Source organism: Metopolophium dirhodum, chromosome 8 (genome assembly GCF_019925205.1).
Source record: "Metopolophium dirhodum isolate CAU chromosome 8, ASM1992520v1, whole genome shotgun sequence".
In the NCBI taxonomy this organism is placed as follows: Eukaryota; Metazoa; Arthropoda; class Insecta; order Hemiptera; family Aphididae; genus Metopolophium; species Metopolophium dirhodum.
Genome location: NC_083567.1, coordinates 31,737,519 through 31,755,855, shown reverse-complemented (window position 1 = coordinate 31,755,855; position 18,337 = coordinate 31,737,519). Strand labels below are relative to the sequence as shown.

General features: G+C 28.9%; 2 protein-coding genes across 4 annotated transcripts; one reads left to right on the top strand and one right to left on the bottom strand.

Moving 5' to 3' along the window:
- The first annotated feature begins 461 nt into the window (after positions 1-461).
- Positions 462-1,124, top strand: LOC132950193 (succinate dehydrogenase assembly factor 4, mitochondrial-like). The gene is made up of 2 exons (XM_061021474.1): positions 462-775; positions 838-1,124. Exons 1-2 carry the CDS (start codon positions 637-639, stop codon positions 1,005-1,007), a joined length of 309 nt encoding a protein of 102 aa, XP_060877457.1. The 5' UTR covers positions 462-636; the 3' UTR covers positions 1,008-1,124.
- LOC132950191 (protein polybromo-1) lies at positions 1,022-13,867 on the bottom strand. 3 transcript variants are annotated; one of them, XM_061021471.1, is made up of 31 exons: positions 13,673-13,867; positions 13,452-13,604; positions 12,807-12,926; positions 12,597-12,722; positions 11,341-11,463; positions 11,002-11,193; positions 10,470-10,729; positions 10,146-10,330; positions 9,950-10,062; positions 9,796-9,894; positions 9,502-9,567; positions 9,274-9,441; positions 9,033-9,200; positions 8,806-8,936; positions 8,191-8,715; positions 7,953-8,132; positions 6,658-6,826; positions 6,340-6,585; positions 6,105-6,281; positions 5,888-6,049; positions 5,660-5,820; positions 5,363-5,532; positions 5,118-5,290; positions 4,986-5,060; positions 4,638-4,919; positions 4,318-4,570; positions 4,088-4,241; positions 3,727-3,818; positions 1,707-1,772; positions 1,523-1,628; positions 1,022-1,454 (listed from the first exon to the last, which is right to left on the bottom strand). In XM_061021471.1, the coding sequence occupies exons 2-31, from the start codon at positions 13,560-13,562 to the stop codon at positions 1,235-1,237; spliced, it is 5,073 nt and encodes a 1,690-aa protein (XP_060877454.1). In that variant the 5' UTR covers positions 13,563-13,604; positions 13,673-13,867; the 3' UTR covers positions 1,022-1,234. The 3 variants fall into 3 exon arrangements, with proteins under 3 accessions (XP_060877454.1, XP_060877456.1, XP_060877455.1); XM_061021473.1 differs by lacking the exon at positions 3,727-3,818 and adding an exon at positions 1,909-1,985; XM_061021472.1 differs by having other exon boundaries at positions 13,458-13,604.
- Positions 13,868-18,337: the final 4,470 nt, after the last annotated feature.

The following is an 18,337-nucleotide window of genomic DNA, read 5'->3' as shown; positions in this document are numbered from 1 at the left end:
CAACCACGATTTCCAAAAAAACAAAAATTTGATGTTGTGATTGGTTGATTCTTGCAGTTAGTAACCGGCAAACATAAACTTAGTTGGTAACCGGTATACTACCATATCACTAGTTCACGATGTAGCTGATGTACTCATAGATATAGGTTAGGTTAGGTTAGGTAACTCCGTATACCACAAACCAATTTCAGAATTAAATTCTTTTCTTTTTAGCAAATTCAATAATGGAGAATCAAGATTTTAATATATATGCTTTTAAAAACATGCACATTAGAGATCTAATTTCTAATGTTCAAATATCAAATTATATTCATGACTGTAGTTGGCAACATAGATAATATAAGAATTATCTATATAATCGTATATTATCTATGGTTGGCAAACGCCAGTAAGTGGTTTGCTTTAGTTCTATTAACTAAAACCATGGTTAGCTGATAATGGTAGATTATCACAAACTCATCACGACTATTACCACAGAAAAGTTTGAACAATAGCACCTAAGATCACAATATCATATTATATATATTTTATACAATTATACAAAATGTATTGAAAACTTTACTGTAGATTATAGTTTGTACTCTATATTATTAACAAATATCAATTTAAAAACATTTCATTTTAATAATTATTGTTATGTATTCAATAAATATATTCCGACAAACATCTTTAGTACGCTTGTCAACTAAACGATGTCCAATACAGTTGACTAAATGCAAATCCTCTGATTCCAAAGAGGATTTAAAGGAAAAAATTAAAATGAAAACACCAATTGGTAATGTAAAATAATAATTTAGCTAGGCTAAAAGTTATAACTTTTACATATTATTACTAAAGGAAAATTAGATGAACTCGAAGCTGGTAAGCATCCATTTCAAGAAAAGGATCCTTTGAAAGAATGGCCTGAAGGTCGTAATCCAGCAACTGGAGAGCAAAACGGCCCAAAAGGACCCGAACCAACCAGATATGGTGATTGGGAACGAAAAGGAAGAGTGACAGATTTTTAAATACAACACACATATATATATAAATCATTTGTTTATAATTAAATATCTATAGTAGGTAAATTGTAAATTATATATTTTAAGATAATAGTAAAAAAAAAAAAAACTAGCGTTTTGTTTCTTGATGAATAATTTATGTTAATGAAAAAAAAAAACCTTCTAATACTAAGTGAGTTTGACAAAACCACAAAACAGTGTCAGTTTTATAAATTATACTAAAAATCAGTAACTTATTCGTCCGTTTTTGAAAGACCCATGGCGTCTTTCATCATAAAATTTCTAAGCGCCCATAAAGCGTTTAAAACGTTTCCATGATTACCAATTCCTTTTCCCAACCATTGAATAGCTGGGAGCGAATTTGGATCATCTGGTCCTTTGGTATTTTCTTGTGTAGCAATTAATTGACGTTCCCAATTAGATTTGCTTTCCAGATTCAAACTCTCAATGTATCTGAAAAATTAAATTAAAATACAATAAACATCCAAATAGTAAATACAAATTAAGAGTATTTTAAATACTTGATATAAGCTTCAGAATGAAATACTCTTGTAGGTCTTGGTGGCACAGTTACAAATAGTGGTTCAGGGTGTTTGCTAATAGTAATGCTATTATTACTCGCTGAACCTAGAACAATTTTAATATCATTACTATAAAATAAAAATAATATATTTTTTTGTTTATACTAATTAAAAATATAATTACCATTTTGAGACATGGGCGATGGAGTATTCCTATTTATCTGATTTAAAACATTGACAGCTCCTCCAACTATACATAAAAAAAAAGAATTATTTAATGGTTAAATAAATGGTTCTTGTCCTTTATGGTTACATACCTTTTCCTTGTTATGATTTATCACTATTTCAAAGAACTTATAAATATTTATATTGTAGGAAAAACTTACCAGGTTGATTTGCAAACTGTTGTGGTGTTGGTTGAGCCATTGGTTCTTTTTTCAAACGTGTTGACAGTACAACATTTCTATAAAGCGGTTTAAATTCAACTTAAAAAGCAACACACAACATGCTAGTACATGGTAAATTTTTTAATACACAACATTGAACAAGTCACTATTTTTTTTGAAAATAATAAAAAAAAGTACTTTGAATATTTATGTTGTGCTATTAAACAAATTACCATGAACATATCAACGTGTAATACTACATTATGTATACATTAGAGCTCTTTTAGGCCGGGATTGCTAAGCACCCATTATTGATTGTCCAGGCCAAACAATAAATGTTAATTGAATAGCTTAAACTAGTTAAATACATTCAAGAGCAGTAAATTAAAATTTTAATCAAACAAAGTAAAAATTATTTTTAAGAAAGATTACAATATTATGATTAGAGCAAGGACTTCATAGATTTGAATATTTTTATTAAAACATTCATTTTTTCAAAGGACGTGAATTTGAACGTGAACGAGTTTCTTTTTTAAGCAGTGAACGTGAACGAATTCATTTTTTTAGTGAACGTTCCGAACACTGGTAAATACACAATACTTTTCACAATGTTTGTGATCAAGTTTTTAGTGCATTTTTTGATAGTTTACCGAGAATCAAGTAATCAGAAAATATTTTTCATGAATCAATGTCAAAATAAAAATGTAAAATATAATTTTTTAGTGTAATATGGGCAATATATATTTTATTAGGGCATATTTATCTGCATATTTTTTACTTTTTGATGCATAAACGCATAAAATGAAATGCACATTTAATGAATTTTTAGTGCATTAAAGTCCTTGCTTTAATTATGATATATTTTGAATTTTTATTATTGAGAAAACGGTTTAATACGTAGTAAAATGAATCAACTCAGTCATTGGGTATATTAAAGAGGACGCCATACCCACATGTGTTGTCTCCGTCTTACAAATTTACAACATAGTAAAAACTGTTTCTGGCGGTACAACTTTACTCCCTCTTTATCATAGTAGAATTCACAAAATTACCCAATGCATAGGGAAGAACTTTATTTATAATTTAATAATTAAATGAAAAAATAAACATAATGTTCTCAAACTGATAACTTTAAATGTATTCATGTTATCCAAAAAATAAAAACACTACGACACAGATAAAGTTCTTACCCATGTGTTGTGGAATTTTGGTAATTCTAATATAAATAGGCAGTAAATTTATCCATTGCAAAACAGTTTTTAGTATGTTGTACATTTGTAAGACGGAGACAACACATGCGGGCATGACGTCCTTAAGTAAAATGAATAAGGCTTGACATTGAATAATGATTGATTACACAGAGTCGGGATTCATTAGTAAAATTTAATTTATGATAAGTTTGCCCTTAAAAACAATAAAGATGTGCACAGCTCTAATATACATACAAAAAATGATAAGAACTCATAGCACTAATTTTTCTAACCAACAATTATATAAAATACTAATACAAACTGCAAAATCAAATGAAAAATAATATCAACAATTTAAAACAAAAACTTTATATACTTTTTCCCATTAATGTAATTTTCTAATTTTTTTAAAAAATAAGATACTAGACTAAGATTATAAACTATAAAGTTTAAGTTGTAAAAGTATTAAAGTAACTAAACAACTATTAAAACCAATTCTAAAAAATAAAATCTCTAAGTAAAACATATAACAAGACATTCTATTATTAAGTAATTATTCTTTTTTAATAAAAATTTTAATGGCCATGCTTAAATAAATTTAAGCTATATTTTGAAGAAAAAAACACACCATTAGAATTTTCAACTGGTGGCGGAGATACAGACGCCACAGATAAAACAGAAGTGGTAGTAATGACTGAGCGAGAGCTCGACATTAAATTTCTGAAATTAAAGTATGGTTGTTGAAAGTTAATAATAACCTCATAAATATAGTTGTTAAAACTTTAAATTCAATTAATTAGATTTTAAAAAATATATATTTTTGAAATTATTTTTTCATTTAAATATACTTTGAACATATTAATAAACCCATTAATCAATCTTATATTTTCAAAAATAATTGCTGGTTCATCTTGATTAACACCATCCACGTAATACATAAGTAATATTATATGATCACCCTAAGCATATAAAATATAAATTATATTTACTTGTTGCGGTCTGATAATGGTACTGGTTTCCCGGGATTTTTAAGTATATGGACTTCTTTTACATGTCTAACTAGACGATGTAAACTTGGAAATGGAGCAATACCAGTCTTTTTAACTCTAAGACATCCTCTCCACTGACATTGAAATTCAATTTCTAGTAAAGTTAAAGAATCGCATATTGTAGAAAGGATAAATATTTATTTTGTTATTTTATAAAATAAAATATATACCACTGGGAGGAATGGCTGCAAAGAATGTCTGCACATGTCCATATTGATCAGCTACAGCATGATCTAAACAATCTGATTGATCTTCAAATTGCCAGTCACAATTGTCCCAACCACACTCCCAAATTAAATCAGAACCTTCTGGTGGAGGTGGAGCTTGGTGTGCCTGTTGACGCCATTGTGGATAATTCTCTTCATTTAATCTATTTGCACGTTCTTCGTATGCCATTTTTTCTGTCTGTGATAAATTGCGCCACTGTAATTTTGAATCATTTAGAATTTAGTTAATAATTATATTGTGATATATGTTATATATAATTTACTTCATTGCCGACAATACGACTAACTTCACCAAAACTACGATCTGGATTATTTTGTACAATAGCTTTTCGAACATCACTTGTGTACAATATATAACCAGTGACAAGCTTTTTATGATTGGGGTTCTTTTTTCTAGATGATGATGGGGTAGATATAACTGTTGAAGTATTCAATGTACGTTCGCCCAAATCAGAAGAGCTGACAGATGGTGGACCTCCATCCATTGAATCTTCAGTCATTGTATCAGCTGGTTCTAGTTTTGGCATAGCTGGAGAACTAACATTCTGTAATCGGAATAAAGATGATATTAAATAAGATACAAAATTAAATCATTATAATATTAAACTTACAGATACAGAATCATAATGTTGGTTGTATACAGTTTTAACATCACTTGATTGAGTATTGTTTTCAGTAGCTCCAACCTAGGATATAATTACATTTAATAAGACTTAGTAATAGTTTTATTTAGGTTAGATTACTTTTACTGGATGAATAAGTCTCCTAAAAAAATAAAATTCATCTTGATTTACAGCTGGAGAATGAGTATACTTTTTTAAACCATCTTTTGGCAATTCTTTTATTAGTTTAGTAGATTCATCATAAATTGATTCACAAAGATAAACATCATCTTCAGCTATTTCTGCTGGACGACCTATAAAATAAATATAATAAACAAAAATATTACAATAAAAATTCAATTTGGGAAATATTTTTTTATGTTTACATGATATATATTCAGCATGTTCTAAGACTGAACATTTTCCTGTGATTTTTGATATTAATACAGTTTCCTCATTAGTAGTAAACAGAACTTCTTGTTTGAAGAACTGCCTACCAGAAAAATTTGGAAGATCTGCAGGAGTTAGTAGTACAGGACCAAAGACAAACGCTCCTCTGTAATATTAAAAACACATAAATAAATATATTTAATAAATTTATGGCTTAGGACCACTTGTTACACAACACTTAGGTTTTTAGAAGGTCTAAATAAAGCTCTATACATAATAGAAGATTTACTTACTGCTTATTGACCCAAATTTTATCAACTTGGACTATCTGATTTTGATCACTTTTTACATAAACAAAATCGCCTGGTTTGAGTATACCTACATGACTGTTGTATTGTTCATAATAAACATTTCCATCATCAATAACCCCAGGAGGATTTGGTATTATAACATTCTGTTTAATAAAACAAAATTAAGTTATAGCAAATTATGTGACTTATATATAAAGTAAAAATACTAACTGGTTTTTCTTTTTCAATTATTTTTTCATGTTCTTCAAGTTCTGCTATTTCTTCTTTATGTTTTTCGACACGGTCACGGAATACAGATATTACCCTTTTAGGGTCCAAAGGTTCTTCTCTCTCAACTAATTTCCATGTGGCTGATAAGCTTAAGGCCCAATTCTAAAATATTCACATTATTTACTTACTTATTTGTTATAATAATAGCAGTATTTACCTTAATTTTTTTGAAATTTCTACACCTAGAAGAGTATCTAGATTCGCATACATATACATCTTTTTCATCAAATCCTTTTGGTTGATAGCGGAAATAGTCTTTAACACTTACAACAGCACAACGGCCTTTAATTCGACTTACTGGTATAGTAATATTTAAATCAGTCTTAAAAACCTCCTGAAAAAAATCAAGTATAATCAAAATTATAATTTATGATAAACAAAAATCCACAAACCTTTTCTAAAAATTTTCGAGTTGACAAATGATATGTTTCACTAGGTCTATAAAAATGATTTCCATACAACATTTGTTGTGATTCCTGGTTAGTCCATAACCGTTGAATATTTAATATCATCAGTTCTTGACCACGTTCTTGGGGTTCTGCATAAACAAAATCACCAACTCTATAAACTAAATGATTAACACAAACGGAATCATCTGCAGTGCCAGCAATAAGAGGTGGTGTATTATCTTCTTGCTCCTTAAATATAATAATTTAAAAACAATAAAATTAAAATTAAAATACACTAAAAATAAAATTAAAAATTTATACTTCTAAGGTACTATCTTCAGTTTTAATTTCATCCTCTTCTAGATTACCACTAATAGATTCTTCAGCCATCTTTCTTTCTCTCATATCATTTACTGATAAAGATAAATCCAATAGAGAATAATTTAAAGCAGGAGAGTTTAGCAAATCTCCATTACGGCATACTTCATCTCTATAATTTATAATTTATTTATTCACATATACATTTATATATATATATTATGGGGGACGGAGTGGCCCAGCAGACTAAGACGTCGGCTGCGACGCAGTCGACCTGAGTTCGATTCCTAGGCCATGGGCGGTATTTTTCTTCGGACAAGTCACGGTGTCCGAAGAACAAGTGTCGCCATCCACTTACCCGGGCATGGCAGATACCTACGGGTGCCCAATCAAAAATTCTGCCCAATTAAACACATACGTGTTCCTCCCCCTACCGACTAACCCCTAACCTACAGTAAAAACTAAAAATGGCTAATGGCTTCAGCTGCCGGGCTCAAGATCAATAAAAAAAAAAAATTAGTAAATCTCTAGGTCAGTTCTGTTTGAGATATCTGTGAGGATTATCTGGGATTGTGAGGAGAATAATCTATTAATAAGTGGATTTTGATGGTGGATTCACTTTAAATTAAATTAAAGGTAGTATGATTTGGTTGATTGAATAAGTATTAGAGTTTCTAAGTCACTGTAGAGATTATTATTTTTGATGAACCAAGGGGCTTCGAAAATCTAATGAAGACAAATTTATTGGAAGTCCTGAATTGTTCTTAAGTTAGAAGGTTTGATAGTCTTAGGACCACATTGGTCTGATGCTATCACAAATAAATGATTGATGAATTGCTGATATCTTAGATCAGAGAAATGGGAGGAGCAGGTGTAGTTTGGAGTTGACGGATTTCCTTATTTTTTTAATTATACTGAGTCTAAGTAAATTAGGCATCCATTTAACATCAAACTTAAGTATTTCACTGTTGGGGTTGTGGAATTAAGTTATTTAAACACATACAATCAAAATTAAATTACTAATATTTGGATAAACCATAATATTAAAAACCATCTTATCAGTAGATTGTGTCTCAAACTTAACTACCCAGTGGTGTGGCAAACCGTGTTTTATGATGTCTAGGTGTCGTGGTAGAAATTATTTTTAAGGGATGTAAGGGGGTGAGGTGGTTAGATACAATATAATAAGCACTAACATAAAGTAAAAATTTTAAAATATTTAGTCACATAATAAATTTATCTATTATCTATTTATATTAAAGGATTAAGAGTGGGTAGGTACTATTTAACAAACAAACCTTTGTCTAATGAAATAAGATTGTAATTCAATAGAATCTTCAAATACTTGTGAATCTGTCCGCGAAAGTTGGCGAGCTCGTTCCAAACAAGCAAATAGATCCTCTTGGAAAGTGTCTAATCGTTTGTACTGATTACCATCTAATCTCCGTTTAATCAAATCTAGAGATAAGCCTCTTATCCTAACCAAATAATTGTAATTTAATAATATTTTTTAATCAAAGCTATTGTTACATTTACTTGTTGCCATCAATATCATCATGTTCGGGAAGTTCTGCCATAGAATCAGAAAAACATCGACCTTCCTCATCTTGGTGATTATAAACACTGGCAAATAATGAAGTCAACAATTCCTGTACTGCACTTTGTACATCAGGTGTACTATCTTCATCTGCTCTAAGTTGTAATTTTGTTTGCAATGTGAGTCTTTGTAAAGTCAATGCATCTTTGTAAATTTGTGAATCTGGTTCATTGTATTTACAAGCATTGTCGAACATCAACACAAAATCTGCAGCCAAATCGTCGAGGCTTTCATACAAATTATTCTTCAACTTTTGAGATATTACTTCCAAATTAATGGGTTTTTTTATCACTTCATAATAATCTGGATATTCACTTTTGGATGGTAGTTTCATGAAAATAATAGATAACAAACGACTTTTTTGATCTTTAAAATCTTTTATTGTATTGAACAATGTACGCATTTTTTGTAGTGTTGCTTGGGGGAGTTGGGATTTTCTGAATTTCAACAATGAACTTGAAACACTGGTATATCAAGATAAAATTATTTTTAAAATAAATTTGTAAATTATAAGTAATATGTTAGTAATAAAAAATCGAATTAGTATAACTTACATTTTATTAGGCTTGGTCAACACAGGTCCCAATTCTTTAGAACGATCCAATAATACTTTTTCTAATGTATTTGCATCCTCGTAAATAAGTGATCCTTCTTCATTAAATTGACGACAATTATCAAACATTAACTAAATCAAACAAAATATATAAGAACATTAGTCTTTAAAACTGTAATAAAAAAATTAAAATAATACTGAAAATAAATATTTATTTCAAAAGATTACTTTGAAATCTTGCAATATTTCATCTTCACTTTTGTATTTTTCTTGTTTTATCTTTTCTTCAATTGTCAGCATATCAATTGGTTCAGATATAACCTTGTAGTAAGCAGGGTAAAGTTTTTTAGATGGTATTTCCATAAACATTAACATAGGCACACGACCATGTTCAGTCTATTACATAAAAATAAAGCATATTTAAGTCAAGCAATTCATTTTATTTTTAACTACTGAATATAACTCATACTGTATAATCCATAAGACACTTGCATAATGCATACAAACGTCTCTTTAAAGGAATATTATTCAAGTATTTTCCACGAGTAAGGCATCGTGGTGATCGAGCAAACTTTTTAGATGTACGAGAAGTTGATTGTAAATCATCATCAGCAGAATCGTCTTCACTATCAGAATACTAATAGAATAAAAGTTACATACAATTCTTTTTATTAAAACACACTTTAATGGTACATACTTGATGTCCTAAATCTAACAATTCTTGAGCTTTAGTCTGCATAACCTTTTGTAATTTTACAGCATCCTGAAAATTAAGATAAATATAATATAAAAATACATTCATCGCTTCGCTCAGAATCTAAAAGGAAATATCAAATTAATTTTTCATCAAATAATTGTAAATACAAAGGAATAAGTAACAAACTTGTGTTTTAAAAGTTTTAATTTATAAATATTAATTACTATATGTAAAAATTGAATACTAAATAACTAAATAATAAATATTAATAACTTATTACTTATTAGTAATTACCTTGTACTGTTTCGTATCTAGAGTAAAATACTTTTTAGCATTTTCTAACATCACATTCATATCCCCAGCCACTTCACTGACTGTACCATAGTCACCATTCTAACAATAGAATACAATAATTAATAAGAAACAAATTTAATTTTTTAGAACTTACCCTTAATTTTTTGCCAATTTGCATTAATGAAAGTGGATTTCTAATTTCATGATAATAATTAGGGTAGTACCGCTTCGATGGTAATTTCCAAAATGTATCACTTAGTAAATTTCCTAAATTGATAATTTATAGTAAATTGTGCAATAGTTATTTGATAAATATTTAAAACCTAAAAGAAAAATTTTAAATTTCTCACCTTGTGATCCAGTGGCAGAACGAACAGCATTATATAACTGCCACCTAGGATTATCAGGGCCGTCAACATTACTTTGGCTATCAGTCACAGTATCTTCATCCAAGTCTGAATCTTCCTCGTCTTCAGATTGTAATGCAGCCGTTACAGCTGACATCGATGTTTGACTACCTCTCATACGTTTGGCTCTATAATGTTTATGTATTTTATTTTTATTCATTGTTAAAAAAATATCAAATTAAAATATGAAATATTATAATTTAACATAATATTAGGTAATAATTAACCTAGCTATAAATATTACATTTGTTATTGACTATAATTTACCTTATTCTTTCACTACTTTTACTTGGCGCATATTTTCCATGGTCCACTTCAATCTTTTTACTAGTAATAACTTTTTTTAACGTTTTGGCATCTTTATATATTTGTGAACCAGGTTCATTAAATAAACATGCATTTTTTGTCATTATCAATAGTTCTCGTTCCATTTCAGCTAAATTAGCATACTTTCCGTCTTGTATCTTACGAGCAATAGATCGCAAATCAATTGGATTTTCAATTACTTCGTAATAATTGGGATAACTCTAAATATTGAGAAAAAATAAAAAATACTTTAAAAAAATTAAAACTTAAAATTGAATATTACAATAGTATATAGTTTTTAAAAGAAAAGGGAAAAGGTTAGATAAATGTCGAGGCTAATGTCTTACTTACCTTAGTTTCGGATAAAAAAAAAACTGAGTAAAAGCTTAATATTATAATATTTATGGATAGCTTCACTCATCAGTCATAACAAAGAACTACATTGTTCTAAACTCAAACATATCATTTTTCTTAGTAAATAAAATGTAATTACTTTTTTAGAAGGCAAGAGTTGAAATGCTGCTGATAATAAACGATTCTCATTATCTGTAGCCGACATAACAGTAGTAAATAATTCTTCACACATGGCTAATTCATCATCTCCGCCTACAACTGATGAATTACTTTCTTCTTCATCAGTCTGTTCAGATTTTGACATTGATGCTGCCGATCCACCTCTCTTCCCCTAAAAATAAAATTCAAATACATTTTAAACAAAACTTTCAAGATATTATACTAATACATATATAGATATTAATTGCCCAATTTGTCTATAATAAAAGTTAATATAATAAGTTCATCATACTTAACAAAAATCTTATTATTAACTTACTAATTTTCCAACACGAATAACAAGTTTTTCTTTAGGAGTTCCTTCTCTTTCCAAAATATTATTTTTGGTTGCTAAAAATACATCCCATAACTCTAATGCATCTTTATACTCTTGAGAATTTTTCTGAAAATAGTATATTAATTTTAAATGATTAAAATTAAAATTATTTGTATTTGATTATAATTGCTTCTTTATTCATTTTAATAAACCCAAATGACATAAAATACAAGGAATATTCAGTAGACACTTTAAAATTTTTGAATTAGTTTAAAGATGTTAGGGAAGGAGGGGTGAATGGTTTGTTGACAATGTATAATTTAAATTTTTAATAAAGTATCCAATAATAATTGTAGTTTAAATTCATACAGTTAATAGTAACTTCTATTCCAAATTCACTGTGGGGTGGGGTGGGTGGTTTGCAGTACTAAGTATAAACTAAGTAACACTTTTTAATCACATCTGATAAAATACAAACACGTATATAATATAATATATAACACATATAAATCATATTATACATATTATATAATAATATAATTTAATATTTAGTTAATTAGTGTAATGAGTAATTACTTATATACAATATCAAAATTTATAGCCTAAATTGTCAACTGATATTTAATACAATCATAAACAAATTAATAAATGTTATTCAAAGCATTGCATATTTAACTATGTAATATGTTTCCTCTGGGGCCAAGCCAAACCATCCAATATAAGACCCATACAAGCTTTCCAGTCTATATGTCTTGGACAAATAACTGGAGCCCCATGGTATATGACCAACGACACATTACATAAAGATCTCCAAATCCTAACAGTCAACAAAATAGCAACTCGTCATTACAAAAAATTTCACTCCAAACTGCACTCGAACCAAAACCCTCTAATTTCCCGCATGTCCTCTATAACCATCCCCAACAATCCTCCGAGGAGGCTAAAAAGAAAATGGCCAAAAGACGCTCTTGCCTAACGGTCTCCATATTATATGAACCCATCAAATTAAATAGGAGGTACTGTTGATGGACGGTTTTCCCCCCTCAAGACATTCAAGTCATTTTAATTACCTATGTTATCAAATTTACTTATTGTACAAATTGTATAGATTGTAAATATGCTTAAATAAATTAAATAGAAAAAAAAAAAAATATGTTTCCAGTAAGCAATATTTTGTTTGATATTAGTAAACAATATCACTCAATACAAAAAATAATTTTAGCTATCATTAAAACACAAAAAAATGTAAAAATAATTACCTTATAAAAAGATTTGGCATTATTAGTAAGGAGTTCCAAGTCGGTTTGTAAATCGTCAACATCGTCATATTCATCTGTTTTAATTTTCTGTTGAATTTTTATCAAATCTATTGGATTAGAAACAACCTGTAAATTGAAATTAAAAAATTAAAAATATTTAAAACCTACATAAGTACCTAAAATAAATAAGAATAATAAGATATTATTTACGTCATAGTATGTTGGTTCTTGTCTTCTTTTTGGTGCTCTAATAAAACTATCACATAATAACATGCCATCTTCTTTTTTAAAATTTCTTACTGTATCATAAACTGATTGAACTATGTCCACCTAAAACACAATCACATCGATTGAATGTGTTTCTAATTATACATTTCTACGATTATGAAATAAATTATGAAAAAAATGAAAAATTGAACGATTGTATTTGAAAAAAATAGAGATTGTAATGCATTACAACAGCTACAACATTCTTGTTTTGATAAGCTAGATATTTTAATTGATATAATAGAAGATAAGACATGTTTTATTTTAACTATAAATCTAATAGTTTGATTACACTTTGATCTATTTAAAAAGTATACACTTTTTGTCTTTTTACTTAAAATATAATACAAAATATAAATTCAGTTGATTTAAGAGATAAAATACAATTGAGTTTTCCATTTTTTTCTATATTTTCAAGACAGCTGAATATAAAAACAGTTGGTTCAAACTATTAATATATAATATAGTAGCAACCAACTAATATTAAACATGTAATCTTTTGATTCAATCTATGTCTGAATATATAGTATTATTATCTATTTTACATATACATATTTGTATGATATAAAATGTTCTATTCGAAATTACATATACCGGATCCACTCGTCTTTTCTTGCGTATGTGCTCAACTGGTAAACTTTCTACCTCGTCATCAGTTGCTCGACTAGCAATTGATGACGCTCTCCTGCGTCGATTCATTTTTTAAACAGTTATCTACCGTAGATGTTAGAAAAAAACGTCCTAGAACATACACATTAATTAAACATTTATGAATTCTCCACAGTTCATGTACACCGGTTTGTACTTACCTTCGGTAAACCGAAATCGCTTACGGTACACCAAGTGTTGTAACCGGATATTTATAACGAAAAATAAACAAATAGCAATAAATATTTTACAAAACTAAACGGTGAGTAAAACCCAAGACATATCGGTTGTGCATTAAATACTAAATAGTGCGGCGGCTCGCGAGTCGCGGCTGATGCAGCCTGCAAAATCCAAGTATAAACACTAAAATAATAGTGATAACAATTTTTATTGATTATTCGATATTGTTTACAAAATAAAATCCTTCCATTGGCTACACGAATGATTGTTGTTTCTTCTATGAATGTTTATAGGAACTCGACAGTTTGACCCACTAACAACTTTATCTAATATCGTTTTGTTCACCTCAGACCGCTTCACTTCCACTTTACGAACATTCTTAATTTAAAGTTATTTTTTATGAGTTAAAATATTATGTGATTTTCCCTCGTCTAATTTTTAAAAATCCGAATTTTGGGATAGGCCTGTCCGACTTAATCTCATCTTAAAAAAAAATTATAATCTTTATCATTTTATTTTTATTTTTTCCTTACCCAAATGAGTAGGCATTATATTAAACATTTTATTTATGGTTCTGTAAATTTTAGTATTGCTGTACCCATATAGTGCTGGTAAGCATAGTCAATTTGTGTGTCACATAAGACATACCTAGTTTGACATGTCTTAATAGTCTTATCTAGACATGTAGTTATGTGAAACACAAATTTACCATGCATACGGACATAGCTCTTTTATTTTCACGTTATGTTATTAAGACAGATTCTTTATTTTATAAATAAGTATACTAGCTGAAAACCCCAGTGTGCAGTCCTTTTTTGTGGCATATAAGTATAAAACTCTAGTTTATACTTACCATAGAGTAATATTACTCTATGATACTTACACTATATAGGTGTATGGTGTATCTCGGTTTGAGTGTAACTCAGTTTTAGTATACCTACTTCAGTACACGGACGAATCGGCGTCAGTGCACTTAGCTTTGTGAAACAATTTGACCTAGATTGGCAACCGCAAGTCGCAGTTTGGATTTAGCACTTGGTATATATTTTAGCGTGGTTTAATGTTTAAACTACTTATGTCCGTATGCATTGGCCATAGTCAATGTATGCATCGGCGCGTCCCATATGACAGACATAGTTTACTATAGGTATGTGTTGTGTGACACATAAATTGATTATGCATACGGGCATTCATTTCTAAACTTATCTGACACCTCTAAAAATAATCTCCGAGATTTTCGTCAAAATCAATTTAGTAGTTTTGGAGTATATAAGCTACACACATACCTACATTTGGTTTTAAGATATTCAGTTTCTATAATCGACCTCGTAGGCGCGACAATTTGATGCTTGTACTAGGTACAAGCATCAGGTCCTGATCTGCCCAAGTAACCAATAGCAACCATTTATATACAAAACAAAAATACCGATTTCTACCATTACTATTATAATCTGTGTCCAATAGCAACCATCTATATATGTATAAAAATAAACGTTAGTCTGTCTGTGTCCTTTATGCATTCCTTAACGGCTGGACCGATGTTGATGAAATTTGGTACATAGATAGATTAGACCTCTGGGCAGAATATAGGATTTAAAAAGGGAGAGGACCAACTCCGGGAGGTGCTCAAACTGGAATTTTGAGATTTCTTATGGAAATGTTTGTCTATAAATAGTTGCCATGGGTTTTTTTTTAAAGCTATTATTATTATTTTAAACGTATTATTCATATACATAGAGTTGGCATTTTTAATGGGCAGCTAAGTGCAGATCAGCTAGTTTATAAATAAAAAAAAGTAAATTTACACCGTGAATCTCAAGATCTCTGTTTGACGACCTCTTTACAGTGGCGTATTTACGGGGGGGATTTGGGGGATAGATCCCCCTCGACCCGTTTTTTTGTTAAGTTAATATTTCTTATTTTCTGTATATCTCTATATGATATTACTTTTAAGTATCTCTGTTTTCCAAATGTTCTAGCCGTGGTAATTTTACCGCTCTGATATACTATAGTAGTCGTCACGGCATATATGTGACAATTGGACAACAAAAACATATACCTCTATGGTAGTATGGTGTACTGTAGTTTTTAATTTTCTGCGAATTATTTTTCATGCATGAGTGTTTATAATAAACCCAATAAATAGTTGGTAAATAAAACAAAATTGCCATGAAGACTGTAGATTTATTTTTAGACTTTTAGTGACTGAAAAATTTGTATTCACCTCTGGGTTACATGCTATAGATGTTTGTGATAAAGAGTTGTATCCAAATATTCATGAACTCTTGAAAATATTTTGTACTTTGCCTAATATCAACTGCTACACCTGAACGATGTTTTTCAAGTTTTTATTAAGTATTAAGTCTTACCTAATAAATAGTATGACAGAAGTAAATACTTTTATCAATTTTCCTAGCTAATATAAAAATAATAACTATAAATTAAGTAGTTATTATTATATACTTAGTTTATTAGAACCGACTTGGGGCCCGTTTTACAATCATAGTTTGAACCTCGGTTACGCTTAGCCCATTATATGGTTATTCCGCGGTTTAACATTAGTTTAACTATTGTAATACGGTCCTTAATGTGTTGGCTTTATTTTATTGGCATGTCACCGGTCAATACAATAATCATGCCGGATGAGGTTATCGATGAACTGAGCATCCAAAAAAAATAGAAAATGACATTTTGTATTATAACTATTTTTTTTTTTGTTTATCGTATTTAACACGGGATTGGCGTTACTATGGATTTATAATAAATGCTATTAGGCACTATACAATTTGTGTTAATTCTTATTTCCCCTTGATCCACACTAACTTCAACAAGTTAGGGGATTTTAAAAATGTATATTATGTACGTATTTATGGGTGTACCTATTATTATATATTTCATATTTTCATCCCTAGCAAAATTCCTAAATACGCCACTGTGAATATCCGAAAATCCTTTTTTGTTGCACATCTTGAATCTTGATCATTAGAAGAACCTCAGGAACCACTATTCCAAATTTCAGGTTCATAAGTTTTGTAGCTTTTGAGATGTAGCCACTAGCCAGGATCGGAGTTGCCGATCTAGAAATTGGAATTTTGGTGGCCCGGTCGTTTTATATATTAGATTTTATTTAATAAATTCGAAAAACGCGTTTTCCAGTTTTGGAGTCAACATTTTTATTTATTAATTGTTAAATAGCCATTACCAACCTAAAGGTTTTGACAAGCGGCGGACTGGGCTCTCTTGAAAAATTCCCTGTAGGCCACTGTTCGTATTCGAATATACTCCATTGTATTATTGTGATTTGTGATATACACGAAAAAAATGTTTATCTATTACAGCTATTAGTTTTCGAACTAGGTACAGCAAAATAAGAGATTCGTTCGATGAGAAATTGCTAATAATTTACAGGATGAATATCCACTATCGTCTATCGCACAATTTTGAACTTCACAAAAAATTAATTTGACTTCTAGGCAAACTTTATTTTTTGTTAAAGGTAGACAAGCTTATAGAGTCCGGAATGAAGGTTTCAAATCACAGATATAAAAAGAATTTTTTTATGAACTTTTAACTCAAATTAACCCAAATCATTTTGGTGATTTTGATGAATTTTATCGAGATTTGCTTTTATCTATAAATTGTTATAAATAGGTCAAAATATTTTAAAAATTGTACGGCGTATAGAAAATGCAAATATAAACATTCATTGAATAATTAATTATGAATCTACGGTTATTTTTTTTTAGTTTCACCAAAAAACAATATCTTTTATTTCAAATACTGGTTTTCCGTAAAAATTGTTTTTCTCGATTAATTTTTTTTTGTTTTTCCCTTCACTGTTGAAACACATTTAGTTAATACAATATAATACCGTAGAATTGTGTGAATAGCACATGGCAAAATTCACAATCCCTTAAAACTAATAAATTTAAAATGGAATTGTCCGTTGAATATTGTAGTAAGTAAATTATAATTTTAGTAATAGTTGTGTTAAAATTTTCTACGATCAATATATTTTGAATATTAACAAAAATAGTTTTGAGGATAAATTGTTAGAAATTATATTGAATATTTAGTACATTTGTATTTCCAATAACTTCAATATTTGAACTTTCATTGCCAATAAAATAATTATCATGACTAGGATACATTTTCTCAATTTCCAGTAAATAATCTTTTATAATTTCAAAATAAAATATGGCTACTTATATTTTATTTTGGATATTTTTATTTTCTTTGAGAATAACTTATGAGGGAGCTAATATTGCAGTTTCAAGTTTTTTAACCACAAAAAAATTTTTACCATGCATAAATCGGAAATCTAAGTTTATAATTTAAAATATTTATAAATAACACAAAAAGAGCCAACATACTATGAAATGATATCTTGTCTAGTGTACATGAAAAATTCAAGTATATCGTATATAGTTAATAATTTTTGATTAACAATAAAAACAAAATTAATTTTGTTTAAACTGGTTTTGCTAAAAAATTCCAATTTTTTTATAAATTTTTTATAAGTAATGGGGATTTTAAATTTTGAGGAAATGTACTAAATATCTAGATCCATTTTGCAACCAAAAACCATTCTACCTAGTAGTGAAAGATTAAATTATTTACTCTACCATAAAATGTATAAAAGTATA